This window comes from Felis catus, chromosome A1 (assembly GCF_018350175.1).
Source record: "Felis catus isolate Fca126 chromosome A1, F.catus_Fca126_mat1.0, whole genome shotgun sequence".
Lineage (NCBI taxonomy): Eukaryota > Metazoa > Chordata > Mammalia > Carnivora > Felidae > Felis > Felis catus.
The window spans coordinates 14,810,861-14,830,125 of NC_058368.1; the positions used below are offsets into that span (position 1 = coordinate 14,810,861).

Genomic DNA, 19,265 nt, shown 5'->3' on the forward strand with positions numbered 1-19,265 from the left:
GGCCAGAGATCCGTTGGCATTTTTAGACATAAGCAATATTAAAAGTCTTATGATGGGTCGGCTGGTCATATTTCATCTAAGTGCAGTAAATGCACAGTTATCTGTGCCTAGCATACTGCCTGGCACATGCTAAATTAGCTTAGCCTATTGAATAAATGATGGATGCGTGAAAAAATGAGTTTTGTTAGCAGTAGCTAAAAATTCATTCTGTGAGGAGGCCTATCCAGACTCGGAGCATTTTCCTAGTGTTTGTAATGACTTATGGTTTCCTAGCATCACTAGCCCTGGGACAGAGTAATGGGGCCACCAAAAATCCCACAGACCCAAATCTATGTGGACATACAGGCTGGGACCCTTGAATGTTGTCCATTTTAAGAGTCTGACAGATTCTAGATGTGGTTTGGTTTAATCTTCCAGAGATTCCCTCCAGAGAAGGGTGGATATCTTCAAAGGCCCCTTAATTCCCTCTTACCTCCACCACAGGAATAGAAGTAGAGAGTGGGAAGAAAGCAACAGATAATCGCTTTTTGGTTCTAAAGAGCACCAGAACCAAATCTTGGTGACATCTGCCTCCAATTAAGCCCTGCAAATGAATCTACGTGGCTGAGTCCAGCTGCAGTCCACTAGGAGGTATATTTTAGCTGAGGTGTCATTCACTAACATCATTCACTAAGTAACAAGGAACACAGTTCTGAACGTGCTTTGACATTTAGTATCTCATTTGAGGTCCATTACAACCCAGGAAAAAAAGGTGTTTCCCGGAATAGGAAGCAGGCTCAGAGATACAAAGACCACACAGCAAGCAGGACATGGAACTTGGACTACACCTGTCTTCTAACCTTACTCCAAGACTGCTTCCACTATTCTAGGTTCTAACCCCATTTTCTTACTACCCAGAGTTGGGGAAAACAATCAAAATCATTGCTTGGTGAAGGGTGCCTAATGCAGCTTCTGTCTCATCTCACTCAGGACACGGGTCCCTGGAAAGTGGTCAGGATGGAGTATTTCCAGAAATGTTTTACGAAGTGGATTCTGGGCACCCACCAGCAGGGAGTCCATAAGAGAAGCCAAAGAAATGTTCCTTCTGGAATCACATGCCCAGGGGGCACCTGGGTGGCTTAGTCAGATCTGACTTCAGCTTAGGTCATGATCTCGCAGCTTGTGAGTTTGAGCCCCACATCAGGCTAGCTGCTGTCAGAGCATAGCCTGATTCGGATCCTCTGTCCCCCTCCGCCCTCTCTCTGCCCCTTCCCCACTTGTGCTCTATCTCTCCCTCAAAAACAAAGAAACCTTTAGAATCACATACCCAAGAAGCACACTGTACTTCAGATGGGTGTGTCTAGTACAGGGAGAACCTGGCCTGGCACTCCTCAGAAATAGGACATTACGCACACAAGTACATGCACACACATGGACACACACACACATGGTATCCCGAAAGTCTTCGTGCAGTTTTAAACTTCCAAAACTTCAAAAGTATAAATGCTGCAAACTTACAAAACTCATGTGAAAGCCCAATAATTTAAATTTCTTCTCTTTTCTACACTATACTTACTCTACTTGTATACTAGCTTGTGAATTTTGAAGAGCACTTTTAATCTTACCTTTCGGTCAACATTTGCCATGTTCAATCAGGCGGATTGAAAGGTTTTATGATATATGACGTGCCTACAATCCATTCGGCAAATGAGCCACATCTCACAAGAAGCCTGCAGTCAAGTAAAATCTTCACATGCATGCTCTACTGTTAAAACTACATTACTCCTAATTAAGCTTGTAAAACTGGCTTTTTTTTTTAAACAAAAAAATACCCGAAGCACTACTTTTTGTTAATACCAATTTAATTTTATCTTCTTGGATACAATCCATTCTGTTAAAATCCTTGTGGATCCTTGTTTTCCTACCAGATGATTTCATCCATGCACCATCAATGTTCTCAAATGGGCATTTCTAGCCACACTCAACTACACAGAATCCAAGGCAGAACCCTATTGGTGTGATTCTCAGCGTACAAACAGTCCCTCTCTTCAGGGACCTCTGAGTGAATTCTAACAGAGACCTCCGCCACCACATGGACATCAGCCTCTTGGACAAGGCAACTCAGTTCAATCAATTAAAAACACAACCACCTATGTCATTCAGACCATATATTTTTATCTTAGTCAAAAGGATTCCAGGAGAGGCCCTGTCAAATGCACTGCTGACCATTTACTCAGACCATCTCACAGCATTCTTCTGATCCACGAGATGAGTGACCCTACCTGTGAAAGGTCAGACGAGGGGACAGTCTTGTCACAGCTCTGTTGTCTAGGTATTGTACTGATTAATATAAAGCTATAACTGTGAAAATCTAAAGACAGGCCAAAACAAACAAATAAAAATGAGTTTATTTGTAACTCAAGTTGAAATAAAATCTGGACAACCTCAAACATCTGTGGTGGGTTGAATTGTGTCCCCCAAAAGATATGTTAAAGTCCTACCCCTGGTACCTGTGAACGTGACCTTATTTGGAAATTAGGGTCTTTGCAGATGTAATCATGTTAAAATGAGGTCATACTGGATTAGGATGGGACTTAGTTCAATTACTGGGGTCCTTAGAAGAAGAGGAAAATTTGCACACACAGAAAATTAGGCCTTGTGAGGCTGGAGGCAGACCCTGGAGTAATGGTGCAGGAAGCCAAGGGATTCCAAAAATTGCCAACAACCACCAGAAACTAGGATTATAGCTTAGAAGGCATCTTACCCAGAGACTTCGGAGACAGAAATTTTCCTATATCTTGAGGTTAGATTTTTGGCCTCCAGAACTGTTAGAAAATCAATTTCTGTTGTTGGAAGCCACCTAGTTTACAGTGCTTTCTTACAGCAGCCCTAGGAAGCTAGTAACATCTGTGCAAAAATATGTAAGTCTGAAGTAATGGCGATTAACATCAGATTCAAGAGCACTCAGGAATTGGTAAAAAAAGAGGATGAGAAATACTTAGATTCCTGAGCAGGTGGCAGGCTAGGCAGGGGTGAGGTAAATGGGTGAAGGCACTGGCCTAGCAGGTTTGGGGGCTGTTGGCTTGAAGCTGGGGGGGGGGGGACAGACAGAAGGTGACATCCCGTGACAAGCTCATCACCGAGGGGTTAATCGCCCCTCCTAGGTGTGAGGTGGGCATTTCTCAACAAAATCCTCTCATTTTTTAATGGCAACAAAATCACCAATTTGTCAGTTTATCATCAATATATAAGCAAAACTATGTTAAGCTTCCTGTCTCCAATTTGGCATTTTCCTTGACTATGTTTCATCATTCTAAATGAGACAGCAGCCCATGCAGGGGAAGGAGCTGTTGGCCTGTCTGTCTCTATATATAGCGCTGTATCCACCATTTTTCAAAGGTGCTAAGACTCCACCGATTGATGACGATATTGCTTAAAATGGGTTACATTTTAAGCTGGAAAAAAGAAGGCATTTTTTCCCCGCATGTGAAAATTTAGGGGAGGAAGGATGCTCCCTCACAGTTTCTAATATTGATCTGGCTCCAATGCAGCCCACGAAATGTAAGTCTATAATGGCAGAATTCCTCACTGGAAAGACCTTACAAGCCATCTCCAGGAGCTGGCCCAGCAGTAATTAGGGGGACGTATTCTTGCTGATCCTGAGCACCCAGGGAGCTGGGTTAATTTTGAAAGACAAAATAAAAGTGCTGCCTTGTGGCAAAAGGCCACTTCTTGATGCCACTAAATCAAGCCCAGCCTTGCTTGAGTATTAATTCTGAAGATGTCTGTATCCCCCACTGATACTCCTTTTAGGAAGCTAGTATGGAACAGGCCAAATGAAGCCGCAACGTGCAAATACCATTTAGCAAGTACAGATAAGCTGGGATAAATCATCCCAGAGCACTTAAAAAAAGATTCAAATTTTAATACATTAGCACTAGAACATGCTGTACAAGCAACAGGGAAATTGCAGTTGTCAATGTGTGAATTTAGTCTCAGAGTAAGTTCATCCAAGGAAGTAAAATCTCAATTTAGATTCTTTTTTCTACCCCTTCCCCCAATCCACGTGTTTCTTTAAGGATGGAGGAGGACACTGTTACTCAGCAAATGGATATCACACCAAGAAATGGTTAGGGTATATTCATCGGGGGTAATAACTTGAAGTTCGCACTTTCTCACTGAAATAGTTTGAAGTGGTCCTTCAAAGTGGCAAAGCATAAATGATGGGCAAGGTGTCTGATCCACGTGTGTTCACGTGCACTGCTGTACGTGTATGTAGATATCTAGCTAGCTAGCTGCCTTTAAAAAAATATATTTTAAATGTTTATTTAGGGGCGTCTAGGTGGTTCAGTTGGTTAAGCATCCAACTTCGGCTCAGGTTATGATTTCATGGAATTTGAGCCCCATATGGGGCTCTCTGCTGTCAGCACGGAGCCCACTTCGGATCCTCTGTCCTCTCTCTCTCTGCTCCTCCCCTGTTAGCATGAGAGCATTCTCTCTCTCTCTCTCTCACAAATGTTTATTTATTTTGAGAGAGAGAGAGTGCATGCAAGCAGGGGAGGGGCAAGCAAGAGAAGGGGAGGGAGAGAGAAGGAGTGGGGGTAGGGGCAGAGAGAGAGAGAGAGAAAGAGAGAGAGAGAGAGAGAGAGAGAGAGAGAGAGAGAGAGAGAGAGAATCCCAAGCAGGCTCCACGCGCAGCTCGGAGCCCATTGCAGGACCTGGATCTCGTGAGAGTGAGATCATGACCTAGCCCATATCAAGAGTCTGAAGCTTAACTAACTGAGCCACCCAGGTGCCCCTATCTGCATTTTTTTAAATGAGAAAGGATTCTAAGGGGAAATCACAAAGGATTTCCTGGTATTTTTCTGTTGTGCTTTCCAGAAAGCCTGTCTATTGTTACAGGGGAATAGGACAAGTTGCAGCATAGGGTGTGAGAGCACATTGCAGGGAAGGCAAAGCCCAACCCAGAGGCCTCTCCGGGAGGGGCTGGGCCAGGGGAGGTCCCAGGCCTACCTGGAGGCCTGATAGACACTTCGGCAGCCCCAGGTCAACACTGCTGACTTGACACTGAACTGTATTCCAGCCGGAATCTGACAGCTTGTTTTCTATCGAGGTAACAAATGAAACTTTCATTTCAGAACGTTATCTGTTCTCTCAGACTATTCTATCAGAAGCAGCTATTTTCTTTAAATTGAAAGTCAAGGCAGTTTATTTTTCTCGAAACTGTGTTGTTGGCTCCTGCCTGACTCCTAACATTCTCTTGTTTTGCACAATGGCAGAGCAGTCTCATCCCGTAGAAGGCAGGGGTGGGATGGGAGAGTCCTCCCAGAGGGCACCCTGTGTATGATAGATTTACATAAATCCTGGCCCCCAAAAGGCACATCAATCAGAGATAAAGATGGAATGTATTTAGAGAAAATGTATTTAGAGGGAAGGATACCGACATCACTCTTTCAACTAGGTTTTTTTTGAAGCAAAATAACTTAAATCTCTTCAAATGACACTTCTATCATATTATCTATCTATCTATCCAACCAACGTATTATGTCATATCTCATGTCAAATATATATGTCCATTGGGCATTCGAAGTTTTCACAATACGGGGGAAATCTTTCTAATTCCTATCCCTCCCCACACACCCTAAGTCATTTTTAAATGATGAAATAATTGTACTATGTTCAAATGCATATAGATGATATGCGTATATACCATTAATATAGATACTATATGTGAACATACATCAGCAGAGGCGGGGCAGGACCCCTCCATCACATCACTTACCCTACCAAGTCGGCACTCAAGTATTTCCCATCCACTTTGTCAAAAGCTCACTAATTTGTTTCCACATGCATTTTAGTATAAAATCCATTATCACTTCAAAAAGCACTTCCCACTAGCTAGAGTCTGAATTTTCCATAAATATGTAATATCTCCCAATTAAATTAGAAGTAATACGATTAAGGAGAGGTCTCTCTTTTTTTCAGTGCAATAATCTTTTCTGTGATGCTGTTAGGACTCTTGAGATGACTTATGGCATCAAAAAAAAATCATTCTTGAAGTCACAATTTTTCATATTCATTTCCTGAGACAATTCTTTCCCTCTTGATCAACTGTCTCTTCTCTATTTTTTACAATCACATTCCAGTTTGAATCCAAGGACCTACCCTCCTCCTTTTGGTCTCTCACAGATGCTAATGACATACAAATTCTGTAGTCGTTAAAGAAAAAGGGATACCTAGCCACTGTCCCCAGTTAGGAACCTAAAAGTAGGTAAAGTGAAAGCTTCACAGAGAAACACACTCAATAATTTTATGATTACAAAGCTCTCAACTACACATGTTGACAAAAATAGATCATTAAAAATGTAGAAATCTGCATCATGGTCTTCTATAAAACATCAATTTAGTTATTAAACGGTTATAAATTAGCCATTGGTAATTTACTCTTCTGAATGATTTAACCTTTCCAATTATCATTTCATCTGTTTTCTATATAAAAAAAATCAAAGAAATTCTAGATATGGAAAAGACATGCTGGGTGAGGATCTGAAACTGATTTGGTAGCTTTGGGGTTGACATAATCTTGGCCTGGTGTGGCTCATTTTGGAAAGCTGCCTCAAATTTCCCCTGGTTTTGAACTTTTTTTTTTCCTTACCACTTTCATCTAGCAAGAAATCATCCTGGTAACGGAACTTCTCCGGTCCACATGCAATAAAAATGTCATCGTCACCAAAAAAGTCCTGAAGGCACATCACCTACAAGAGAAAAGCATGGCACTCAGCAAGGGGTCAGCAGAACAGCAATTACAACATTGCATCCTGGCAAGTAGACATCTGCATAAAGCCACTTCCCACGTCTAATGGAATCAACAGGACAGCCTCTCCAGAGGAATTTCAAAAAAAGGTTTCCAGCATCTGTTACTAGTAAGAAACATGTTACATTTCAGTTGCGCAGGAAGACGGGATAAGGAAAATAGAACCGGTAACTGTCACATTTATGACTTGACATATCAATAGGCTATGAGGTAAGAGCCCTTTATTTTCATAATACAGTGGATGCAGCAAGATGTGGAAAAGGAACACCCCTTTATTCTTTTGAATGTAATATTCCTCGATAGCAATAAAAGTCAGCATATGATTTTAGCAACAAATATAGTAAACGTGTGGTGGTTACTAGGGTAACTACTGAAGAAAAATACCTGTATCAGAGTATGATTATATCATCCTCACATTATGATGTGATTATATCATACACATTATGAATATAATGATCTCCTTTAGACCCATTCTACCTCCAGTTGACATAGAAATGGAGGGGCACCTGGGTGGCTCCGTCAGTTAAGCATCTGAGTCTTGATTTGGGCTCAGGTCATCTCACGGTGCATGGAACCGTGCCCTCCTCTGCCCTCCTCCCCTCCACCTCCCATCAAAATAAATAAATCCACTTAAAAAAAAAACAGAAATGGAAATGGAAGTCCTCACAAGAGGAATAATAGAATAGTTATTTCTTAAATTCAGATACAGAGACGGGGCAACTCAAGTTACGGTGTATGCCCACAACTCAAGTGATACTAAACTTTAAAACTCCTGTGCTGCCCAGCTTCTTGTAGTTACGCCAGAGGAAAGTTTTAAAACAACCTTTGGATATTTATTCAGCTTATTCTCCAGTAAGAACTTTAAGAGAGCTAAATGTTGTTTTTCAAGCACATGTGGTCAAAATGAAAAATTTCAAGCACACGGCTCTCTGTCTCTGGATGTGTGGTGTAATATTTTGCTCACAATATGTATGATGCCAACACAAGGCACTGGGAACACTACTGATTTCTATCTATTTTCAATTTCCTTTGCTTGGAGCAAATCATAAAGCAGCCAAATGAAGGCACCCATTCAGAGCTGTATGAAATAGACTCTCTAATAGCATTTTCCCTTGGATATCTGAGGACCACAGAAAAATCCCCTGGATCCTTGGGGCCTCTGTTTACTAGTAGCACTCCCTTATTTGTCTGCAGTCAGCTGCAGGGCATATCTGGGGTTCTGCTCTATTTCAGTGCTGGGTGGCACTGCTCTGACACATCAAAGGTGCTGTAAGCCTTGCAGTAGTAAGTTGGGAGAACACAGCCTTGCTTAGAGACCCCAAACACAGTCATGTGTAGCCTGCAGATAGTTTTGCCAAGTAGGCTCTCATTTCCAAATAATCGCTTGGCTGAAATTTTAAGAATGAAATTGCTATAATAGTATGATAATCGCATTAAGTGTGAGTGAGGTACACCCACGAAAGATTTCTGAAAAGCTTGAAAATATAGGTGATTTAAGAGGGACACTGTAATTGTCATAAAAAATAGACTAAAGGGGCACCAGGGTGGCCCAGTTGGTTAAGCGTCCAACTTCCGCTCAGGTCATGATCTCACAGTCCGTGGGTTCGAGCCCCATGTTGGGATCTGTGCTGATAGCTCAGAGCCTAGAGCCTGCTTCGGATTCTGTGTCTCCCTCTCTCTCCGCCCCTCCCCAGCTTGCACTCTGTCTCTGTCTCTGTCTCTCTCTCTCTCTCAAAAATAAATAAACATTAAAAAAAAAAAAAAAAGTAGACTAAAGATCTTCAAGAGTGGTGTCAGAAGCTCTGGTCTTCTACTTGGGTTAAAAACAGGCCCTTTGAATTCAGAACCCACTCCATTTCACTCCTCCCTTTCTGTCTGATCTCATCTGTGACCCTGTTTATCTTTATCTTCAAGACAAGCACTCCACCCCAGCCTTTTCGATCAGTGGTTGATGTCATCCCAACCAACCCATACAGACCATTTTCCTTTTACATGCGTAAGTCTTCATAGTGCCTACTATATGCGAGTTAGCATAGAGCACATACAGACAAAAATGAATAAAAGGTGGTCTCTCCCTCAGACAAAAATATGAACAATTAACCTTAAAAGGCAGTGTTTCCTGGAGTGCAAATGGTCAATAAGTTTTGTGAAAAAAAAAGGGAGGGGAGTTCCCTATGGCCAAACAGATTTAGTAAATACTGAGTTCATCCAATATAAACAGGTTTCTTTATTTCCAGTCTTTGCAAAGCCCTAACATGCTAATGTGCACCATAATTCCAAACAGGAGATAGAAAATCCAGTATTTCCCAATCTTATTTGATTCCAGAACTCTTTTTCACATAGTATCATAGGGACTACTGTGTAACGTGGTTCTCTTGGGGTCTGCACTGACAGACAGAGTTGAAAAGAACTCTGGGAACACACAATGGGAAGAACAGTTAACCCACTCTCCTGGGCAGCCACATTTCTTCAGCTGATAAATATTTATTTGCTAGATTTTTTTACTCCTTCAAACACCTATGATGGGCCTACTCTGTTGCTAAGCTTTGTGCCAAACATTATGATAACAAAACTTAATAGATGAAAAACATTGTTTTCCAAAGAAAATTGTCCTTCTGTTCCACATATTCCCCTCATTTGTATTCTAGAACATCAGACTGCCAATCAGATCACATTCATCAATGTGTGCATGTCTTATGTTATCGCTAAGCAGGCAGATAACTATCATCAAAACTATAACACGTGAGGGCCACCTGGGTGGCTAGTCGGTTAAGCGTCTGACTTCACCTCGGGTCATGATCTTACAGTTTGTGGGTTTGAGCCCCACATCGGGCTCTGTGCTGATAATGCAGAGCCTGGAGCCTGCTTCGGATTCTGTGTTTCCCTCTCTCTCTGCTCCCCCACCATTTATGCTCTGTCTCTCAAAAATAAATGTTAAAAAAAAAACTAAAAAATAAAAAAAAACTATAACACATAAGCAGGTTGCCAGCCAACTAACTCCCTTCCATCATATACCCATAGCCATCCTTTAAGCCCAAGACTCAAAGAACACAGCAGCCAATGATCCAGCTTGGACAGTTTAGGTTTAATTCTGTTGGCAAGTGGGAAATGAAACATGATGAACTTTTGATGTTGTTTCCAACTCCAGGATTCCAAGAACATAAAAGGAATGTAGCAATTGTTAAAGAAAAGTAACTGTCATCACCCAGCACAAAAAGACAGGAAAAGGCCGTTTCAGTGCCAAGCAACATGTATTCATTTACCTCTCAATCTCCAGTGACTAAAATCAAAGAATTTGTTAAACTATCAGAAATTGTAACATTTTCTGTGCTCTCTGCTCTGGCATCATTTAGCCGTTTCCCTGCTCATAACCTCCCACTGCAGAAGTTGGGTATGGTCAGTAGATCACATTCAAATTTAGAAAACTGCTTCTTGTTAGAAGCCCTGATAAAAGATTTGATAGTAAAGGAGGCTTAAACACAAAGTTATGAAAAAGATGGATTTCGGATACTCTGAGCACTTCAATTACTGGTGCTCTCACCCTCTATCATTGATCTAGAGGTGGCTGTAACGTATTCCATCTAACAAAATAGAGTAACAGAAGACGACGTATAACCCTCTTCTCTAGGCCAACATACTGTGAGAATTTTCCTTCAGGCATTACTGGACATTCTGATATCAAAGGATTAAGACAGATAGAGAAGTGTAAAACCAACGTTTTGCATAAAGATCTGATTTTATATGTCTATACGGTGTTGTTAAATGTGAAGTTCCCAGGACACCTGGGTGGTTCAGTCAACTGAGCATCAGACTCTTGATTTCAACTCAGGTCATGATCCCAGGATTGAGCCCTGCATCGTGCTCTGCATTGAGCACGGAGCCTGCTTATGGTTCTCCCTTCTCCTCTTCCTCCCTCCACCCCTCTCCTCTGCTCCTGCTCTCACTCTCTCCTAAATAAATAAATAAATAAATAAATAAATAAATAAATAAATTTGAGGTTCTTGAAATTCAGTGTGATAACAAGCTTAAAAAAGCAAGTTCCTGGGGCGCCTCAGTGGGTTAGTCAGTTAAGCATCTGAATCTTGGTTTCAGCTCAGGTTCTCTTGGTTCACAAGTTTGAGCCCTGATAGTTCTGCTATCAGCGTGGAGCCTGCTTAGGATTCTCTCTCTGGAACAAGTTCCACTTGTGGTTTAACATCTCTCAAAGCCAGGCCTTTTCTTGTCATCTTTCCCTTTACCCCTATCACCACATCCGTCTAGAGCTTATTCTCCTACCTGTGGACCTTGGCATTTCCCGCCGGTGGATTTTCTCATTCCTATCTCCTTTCTCTCCAATCCATCCTGTTTAATTCTGCTAATCTACTCTTTCTTTTAAACTTTCAATATCTCTTTCCATGCTTCAGAAAAAAATCAATGGCTTTACCACCATCAAATTAAAGTTTATCTTCTGAGTCTGGCATTCCATCTGGTTCCAACCTACTTTTCAAGTCTACAGTAGTCATGCCATGTACCTGATACTTAGTAAGCATTGATTGGATAGTTGGATGGATGGATGGATGGATGGATGGATGGATGTTTGGATAGATGGACGAATGGAGGATTGGATGCCTGGATGTTTGAATGGATGGATGGATGGATGGATGGACATGAGGACGAATGCAAGGACTATGCTATAACCCAAAACACGGTCCTATTTATCTGCTTTACATATTCTTCTCAGAAAAGGACTTCTTCTTTCCTACTTGTATGGGTTTTTGTATGACTTTTTTCTTCCACTTGGTATCCCTTCCTACCTAACTCTTTGCCTGTTCAAATCTCTCCTATGACTCAAGGCTCAGTTGAAGGTTCAAGCCTTACCTTCTTATCCACTCCAATCCAAAGTGATTTACCCCTTCCCTGAGCCCCTAGTCATCATTCAATAGATGTTTATTGAACTCGTTATTTACTAGCCCCTGTGCTAGGCCTTAAGAATACAACTGCCCTCATCCTTCGTCTCTTCTTTTCCAGTACAGATGTGTGTAGACTTACACTCCAAAGAATTCCTAGCACACTGTTGTGAATTAACAATTCAGCAGAGGGTAAACTGCATTACCTACCAGTGGTTTTTGTCACAGGCTTGGACTCAGGTGGCTGAGTTGTCATCCTGGCACTATGACCACTGCTGACTTGGGCGAGTCAGGAAACCCCAGTTAGCTATCTTGAAACACATCCTGTTTCTAAAGGTCCTACATTTGGTTAGGGCAGAGGTAGTGCCTCCTGTTGGGGGGAGGATTCTTCAGCACCTCAGAGACTGCCTCTGGCACAATTTCCAAGAGCACAGCCTGTCATCAGAGCTCAGGTCCTGAGTTAACCCAACTCTGCCACTTAGATGTTCATCTCTTCGTGCCTCATATCAAATATGTTTATCATGTTGGTTACTTTAACGTTTATTTATTTTTGAGACAGAGAGAGACACAGCATGAACGGGGGAGGGGCAGAGAGAGAGGGAGACACAGAATCGGAAGCAGGTTCCAGGCTCCGAGCCATCAGCCCAGAGCCCGACGCGGGGCTTGAACTCGCGGACCGCGAGACCGTGACCTGGCTGAAGTCGGACGCTTAACCGACTGCGCCACCCAGGCGCCCCACATGTTGGTTACTTTAAAAATGAGAAGAATTTAGACTATGAATCAAAAGAGAAAAAGTCCTCGATAAATTTCAGCTATTTTTATTAGCTTAAATGCATTTTTGCTTCCAAATAAGTACAAGCCAAATGTGTACCTAATATAAATTTTTTAATGTTTATTTATTTTTGAGAGACAAAGAGAGACAGAGCATGAGTGGGGGCAGGGCAGAGAGAGAGAGAGAAGGAGACACAGAATCTGAAGCAGGCTCCAGGCTCTGAGCCATCAGCACAAAGCCCAACGCGGGGCTCGAACTTGGGAATGGCAAGATTATGACCTGAGCCAGTCGGATGTTTCACCACTTAACTGACTGAGCCACCTAGGTGTCCCCAAATGTGTACCTAATATAAACAAAAAATAGAACATAGTATGTAGCTTCTGGGCACTATACACTTAAACTCCTAAGTGAATTTCGATAAAATACAGCATATAGGTGCCCCTTCTCACTTTGGGAACAGGAATTCTACTAGTATAATTATTTTGGTGAATAGCATACTTTGAATTAGCATCAGGGAAATGGTGTAAAATGAAGATGAGATATGGTACATGCTCTGATTTCCATCAGGCTTCCACTGAAATGATGCTGTGAACGTCATTAACAAGGATGGCCACCTGCTACCACAGGTAGCACTGTTTTAACTTAAGACCCCTTGGAATCTGTCACAACTTTCAGTTTTGTGGGATCCAGAGATTTGTATTCCCCTGAGAAAACCATCCTCAGTTGAAATGTCCCTACATTAGAAAAGAAACTGTATGTGTATTATATGCAATTCATAAAGGAAGTAGTTTATGGCATACAATGCTTAATATTCTATCAATTAATTTTCAGTTCTTACCTAGTGCTTCAGTTATTATATGAAAATCTAACCCCAAGTAAAGACATCCCATTTATTGCATCAGAGTTTATCTCTGACGGCACTTAGCATAATGCCAAGCCCACTGTATCTCAAAAAACATGGGTGGTTATAATTGCCAGATGTACTGGGAAAAGTCCTTGAATGAGTATCACCATACCTGGGTTCTGAGCCTAGACTTGACACAAACATTGTACAAACTTGAAACAGTTCCTTAAGTTCTCTTGGTTATCAGCTTCTATACTGGCTCCAATATGTTTTATCGCAGTAATTTATACGATGAAGATATAAAAAAAAGAAGAAAATTCTTTTTGGTGTGATACAGCAACAAGAATAGTTCTATATGCATTATTACATGTAATCCTCAATATACATTATTGCATTGAACCCTCTCTGCTGTAAAGGAGACAGACTCTATCTGACAAGAGTTAGTTAGATGTTATTTGTATCCCTATTTCACAGATTAAAAAAACAACTTAGCCAGATTCAACAGAAGATGTGTAGAAATTTGAAACTGTATCAGTTACAATTCAAAACCAGGCTCTTAACTACCAAGCTACAGGAAAACAAACCTATTCAAAGCATAGAAACACGTACCCTTACAATTGTGTATTATAAATTTCAGTTAATAAAACCATTTTAATAATAGTCATCACATATATTGTACACTAATAGTTTATAACAAAAAATGTCTAATAAAATTTTTAAAAAGGAAGTTTGAATTATTTCTTTGATCCTAGGAAGATATATTCTGTTTTCTGACTCTTTTTATGTGAAATCTGAATTTATATCTTTTCCATTAACTTGTCATTACACATACTTGTCCCAGGAGACTGAGCTGCTTACAGTGAGTTAAAAAAACCACTACAGATAAATATGGACTTCCCCTGCTCTGAGTTTCCGCCTTGAATTGCTCTGTACGGACAGAGATTCAAACAAAGGCAATAAAAGCATCTGCTATTTACACATTTCCAAAGCAGGACTGTGGAATCCATTCCCCCTCGCTGGAATGAGATCTCCATGGTGACGCTGACATCACAGAGAAGGGCGAGATTTTCAGCATAGTCTACATTTTCTTTCCAAGAGCGCCCTCTACCAACAAAATGGAAAAACTCTGCAGCCACGGCCTATTTTTTTGAAGCCACACAAGTCATTGTGTCTTTATCAGGTGCCTCTCTTTGTGTGAAACATTAAAATATTTTACCATCAAAATACATTAATGTATTTTAAGTGAGATTGCAATCACAAAAATAAAAGCCAGGAAATTCAGTCCATCTATTGGAATCACTGAGTATGGCATATCCTTTCCATTTTTTTCTTTTTTAAATACTCATTTATAATTTCTCATTCTTCTTGGTGCCAGTTAAAGGGGACAGGGTGAAAGGTCCAGTTTTAATGAGATGTTCTTTACCAAAAAGGAATGCTTACACCTACCTGTGTTTAAAAAAATCCAACCACGTTATGTATCTAAAGCACCAGAATCAATCACCTCCTTCTTTCTGCACAATTCATAATGTGACCATTATAATTAGCTTTCAGTTAAAACTTGGCACATGTGGGCGTCCTCATCCTGCCAAAACCTAATTTCGATAAGGTTTCTCTTCCAATTTCATTCCATATTTGGCTTCTTTTCTCCACTCTTAGCATTGAGTGTTGTTATGCACGTGATATTACAAGTCAACCACTGAATTTTTCTGTTCTATACTCATGTAATTTCATACATTTCTGGTCCTAAGACATGTCGACAATTTGTTTTATAGCCAAATATCAGGAATGTGTTATGCCATGTTACTGTCATAAAAATACATTCTCCATCGTTTCTTTATCACCTTTTCATTTCTTTGATAATGCACTTAAGCAAATGATAATTTATTCTACAACGGTTCTTCTAGCAAGAAATTTCTGATAAAGAAAAATCCTTTAAGGAAACTCTGGTTCTTGCCCAGGGGAAGACACAGTCATTAATAAAAGAAAGAAATGACTCAAATAATAATAACAGAGAGAGGAAAATAAAGAGCCTCAAACTACTTTTTTTTACAAGTTTGAAGCTCTAAGACCTTTTTTTTTTTTTGCAAAAACAGATAATATTGTTGAAATTCAGAATGGCTGAGATTTATGAAATAATATGCTGATGCTTTAAAAAATGGAAAAGAAAATGTCCTCTGTTGAAATGTAAGCAATTTAATTTGCTGAATCAATAAAAAAAAAATTAACAATCACAAAGTGGGAAGTACATTCCTTTCTTGATCGTGTTCTCAGCTGCTCGTCTACATGAACAACAGCTAGGACAGCACGTCGTGGAACATACTCTGACAGAACGCTCTCCTTAGAGAAACGGAGTCACTAAAACACTCGCTAATGTAAGACATGTGGCAGGGTTCTTGGCATGCAAGTAAAGTTAAGACACTCGCATTACAAAGGGTAGGTTTCAAACCCAGAGAAATAAAACCAACCCACAAAACCTGTGTCTGGCCAACACCCTCAGATACAGTTTCTCTGCGTCAGGAGTTAAAAATGTAATTAAAGCAACTAGTTGCTATCTTGTGATTTTGTTAACTCTTACTCAACTTGCATGTGACCAGTGAATCACATGGCTGTGAATTTCCCTCCTGATGTTTTCAAAGGAGCCCAATGCCAGTGCCAAGGCCTACAATGTGCCAGGCCCCAAAGAGACTTGACTCACATCCTTATATTGATTCCTCACAAGGACCCTTTGGTGAAGGACCCTAATTTTTAAAAAAATTTGCAAGAAAATCACAATCCAAAGAACTGGTATCTGTTTGAGGGATAAAAACATAATAAAGGTAATCAATCTGCCTTTTATGTTCTTGCATGTTGGCTTGTCACTTAAGGTTAGAGGCAAAAAAATGATATTCCCAAAGCCATGGAAGTATGTGTCTAACATGTATAAATGTTGCCTGATGTTGAAGTACGGGAGTTGGTTGCTTTAAATATCTCTATTTCTGTATTTCTAATCTACTTGTCTGGGTATACAGCTTGACATTAGAAGGGATTTTTTCATGGTTCAAATTAGTCTTCTCAAGTGAGTGATGTTTTCCAATGACAGCCCCGTAAAGGTGAATCTCCAAAATGGCTGCTACCACTGTCACCATCACCGCCCTGAGCCTAGCCCCCTAGCCATCAGCACCATGGCCACCATCACCATCACCACTTCCATGGTGGGAGCCCTCATAAAACTTCGGAAGTTTTTTGGTTTTTGTTTTTGTTTTACATAAGCTGAGGACAGAGCCTTTTGTCTTCTATGTGTTCAGTATGGGTCAGTGTTCTGCTCATCAGATACTGAACCACTTCTAACTGAGAATGATGATCCCAGTAGTATCTAGTACAAATTTAACCTAAAATTACATTATAAAACTATTAAGTGCAAAAATTACTTTTTTTAGACCCAAACTTAAATGCAGCTAATAAAAACATTTATATAGCATCAAAACTATTGCTGGAGAAAAGTACTTCATCTTCCAAAACTATGCTTCAGAGCAAGTCAGCTTTTAAAATTGCCAATAAAAACATTCTCTGGAGTTGTTTGAATAATAATACCATTTTCGCATAATTGTATGAAGATCCAAGCACAGCTAATAAAAGGCTGAGAGAGAGATGGCAATGGCAAGACAAAAAATTTTACAGTCTCAAATGAAGGCTTGGTTTAAAACATTGTTTCTATAAATAAATGTTGATCTGGATATCCAACTATGAATACGCACTTGGAGATATTCCCTCCTCAATGATCTTTCAGACAATTATGTATGGTGACCAAAACACACTAGGCCAATATCTCTTCTTTGTCTTCATCTTATACCATGTATATGAGTTTCCATAATTCCTTTTTATCTAAATTTAGAGATGAGTGAATAACACAGGGCTGGTTGCTATTTCCACAAAGCATGAGATAGAAGTGTAAATAAAGCATGAGGACTTCAAATGCCTATGGAGGCCTGGAAGGTAACAAACAGTGAAGTGGGCCAGGCATGATACAACACAGTGTAAATGGGGTGATAAATGGTAATTAACATAGTCAGACAATAGGAAATCGGTGAGGAGTGTAATAAACTGGAACCCTCCCTTCACCTAAATGGGGCAGCAGCAGTTACTTGACAATTGTTATGCAGCAAAGTGAGCCCAGGGCTGCTACACTGATTTTTTAAGAAAAAGTGAAATCAGATTTTTATTTGAAAGTCCTCGATTTTTAGAAGTTGGCAATAACTTCATTTTTTATAAAAAACATCGTGCGCTCCAAATAAAACACACCTGTGTCCTGGATTCAACCCGTGGGCAGGCAGTTTCCAATCTCTAGGGGAGAATTCCTAAACTAAGTGGCTATTAGCCATGGTTAATGTGCACAAGGCTGGTCTCCATAACTGTGCCAAAGTCCCAAGGAAGGCAACCAGGCTTACCAACTGACTCCAATTCCTATAATTTCCAAAAGTAGGGTAGGATGTAGTCAAGACCCAACACTTCTGAAAATTGGAGCCTGTGAAAGACTTGTCTTGTGTGTGTGTGTGTGTGTGTGTGTGTGTGTGCGCGCGCGCATGTGTGGGTGTGTGTGCACACGCAAGAGTACGCTTTGGGTGCGTCCACATTCACTTACACGGTTGTCCTGGGAAACGGGTGGATTTGTCACAGCTGAGATTAGTTTTTGTGTCCTTCCTCTCTTCTACACTCTCCCTTCTCCCTTCCTGGGAGGGAAGGGGAGTGAAATACACAGCTTGAGGTATCAGTAACACAAAATTTCAGAGCAAATGTTACCAGCTCAGTAGAGATGGAACCAAATGAACTCCCTGTAATAAAGAGTACAAACACATTCTACGCATCTCTCTCCCGCCCCTTACAACATCTCCTGGCTATAAGGTCTAATCATGGTTTCAAAAGCTACCAGTTTCTTTTAAAAAATTAAAGGTCTCTTCTTGAAAAAATGAAAATCAGTCCATAAGCAGTAGTTTTCTTCTTAATCACATCTGCTCTGCCCAATTGCCAAAAACACCCATGACTACTAAAAATTATTAGAAATGTTAACTCTAGTTGGAAAGAGGCAGAGTAAATAAAACTCAGCCATCTAAGGAAATAGATTTGGGGCCTAAAACATGAAAGTGAGGAAAAACTCAAGCTTTTCACAAATAATTTCGAACGGTTGATTTTTATTTAGGTGTCTCCCAAGTCAGGAGTAAGCTGACATGAGGCTTCTTTCCTTTCATAAACTTATATTATTGCTGGCCTTCTCTCACAGTGTGATGATTAACTCTGAATATCCTTAATGGCACATAAAGGGTTAGGTCCATTTGTACAGGGAACATCTATCTAGCACAGGGAGGCGCTCTTGATGTCTGGTTGAGAACATGCTCACGTTTACACTTTTTTATTACATTTTAGTTCTCATTCAACAATGCACCAATACAGAATGGCATACAAGAGTGGCTTTCCATGACTATAGCAGCCTTGAAAGGCTTTGCATGGTAGTCTGGAATCGCAGAAAGTCAGGCTTAAATCTCAATTCCATTAATTACTAGCTGGATGACTTGCGTCAATTACTCAACATTTGGAAATCTCCTTTCTCCATAGAGAGAGTGATGATAATGTTCTATCCATCTCTCAGGATGGTAGAAAGAATTTGCTGAGGTAATACCCAGACATGTCTCAAGCAGAGGAAGTGTTTAGTAAAAGTCAAAAAACAGTATATAGGCCTTAATTTAATGTTGCTGAAGCATAAACTTCCAAGATTACGCTCAGAAAAGTCAACAATCATGGAATAGAAGGCAGAGCAAATCAGCAGTTTCTCGTTTGTCCTTCCCTTGTACTGTTTTTATGCTGAAAATTATTCCATCTAATGGCTGTCAGACTTTAGACAACCATAAGACATTAGAACTACAATCAACACTAACCAAAGTGCATGAAAATAACATTTTCTTTCCGTCTGTGGGTTATCCATTTTTCTTTCACATGTGA

At 40.4% G+C, this 19,265-nt stretch overlaps 1 protein-coding gene across 5 annotated transcripts in view; it reads right to left on the reverse strand.

The window, feature by feature from the left end:
• DCLK1 (doublecortin like kinase 1) overlaps positions 1-19,265 on the reverse strand; it is a 347,248-nt gene that overhangs the window by 160,526 nt on the left and 167,457 nt on the right. For all 5 annotated transcript variants that reach the window (XM_023250802.2, XM_023250793.2, XM_023250785.2 and 2 more), the window contains exon 4: positions 6,635-6,734. In XM_023250802.2, the coding sequence (XP_023106570.1) occupies positions 6,635-6,734 (100 nt within the window). The remainder of the gene's footprint in view (positions 1-6,634; positions 6,735-19,265) is intronic.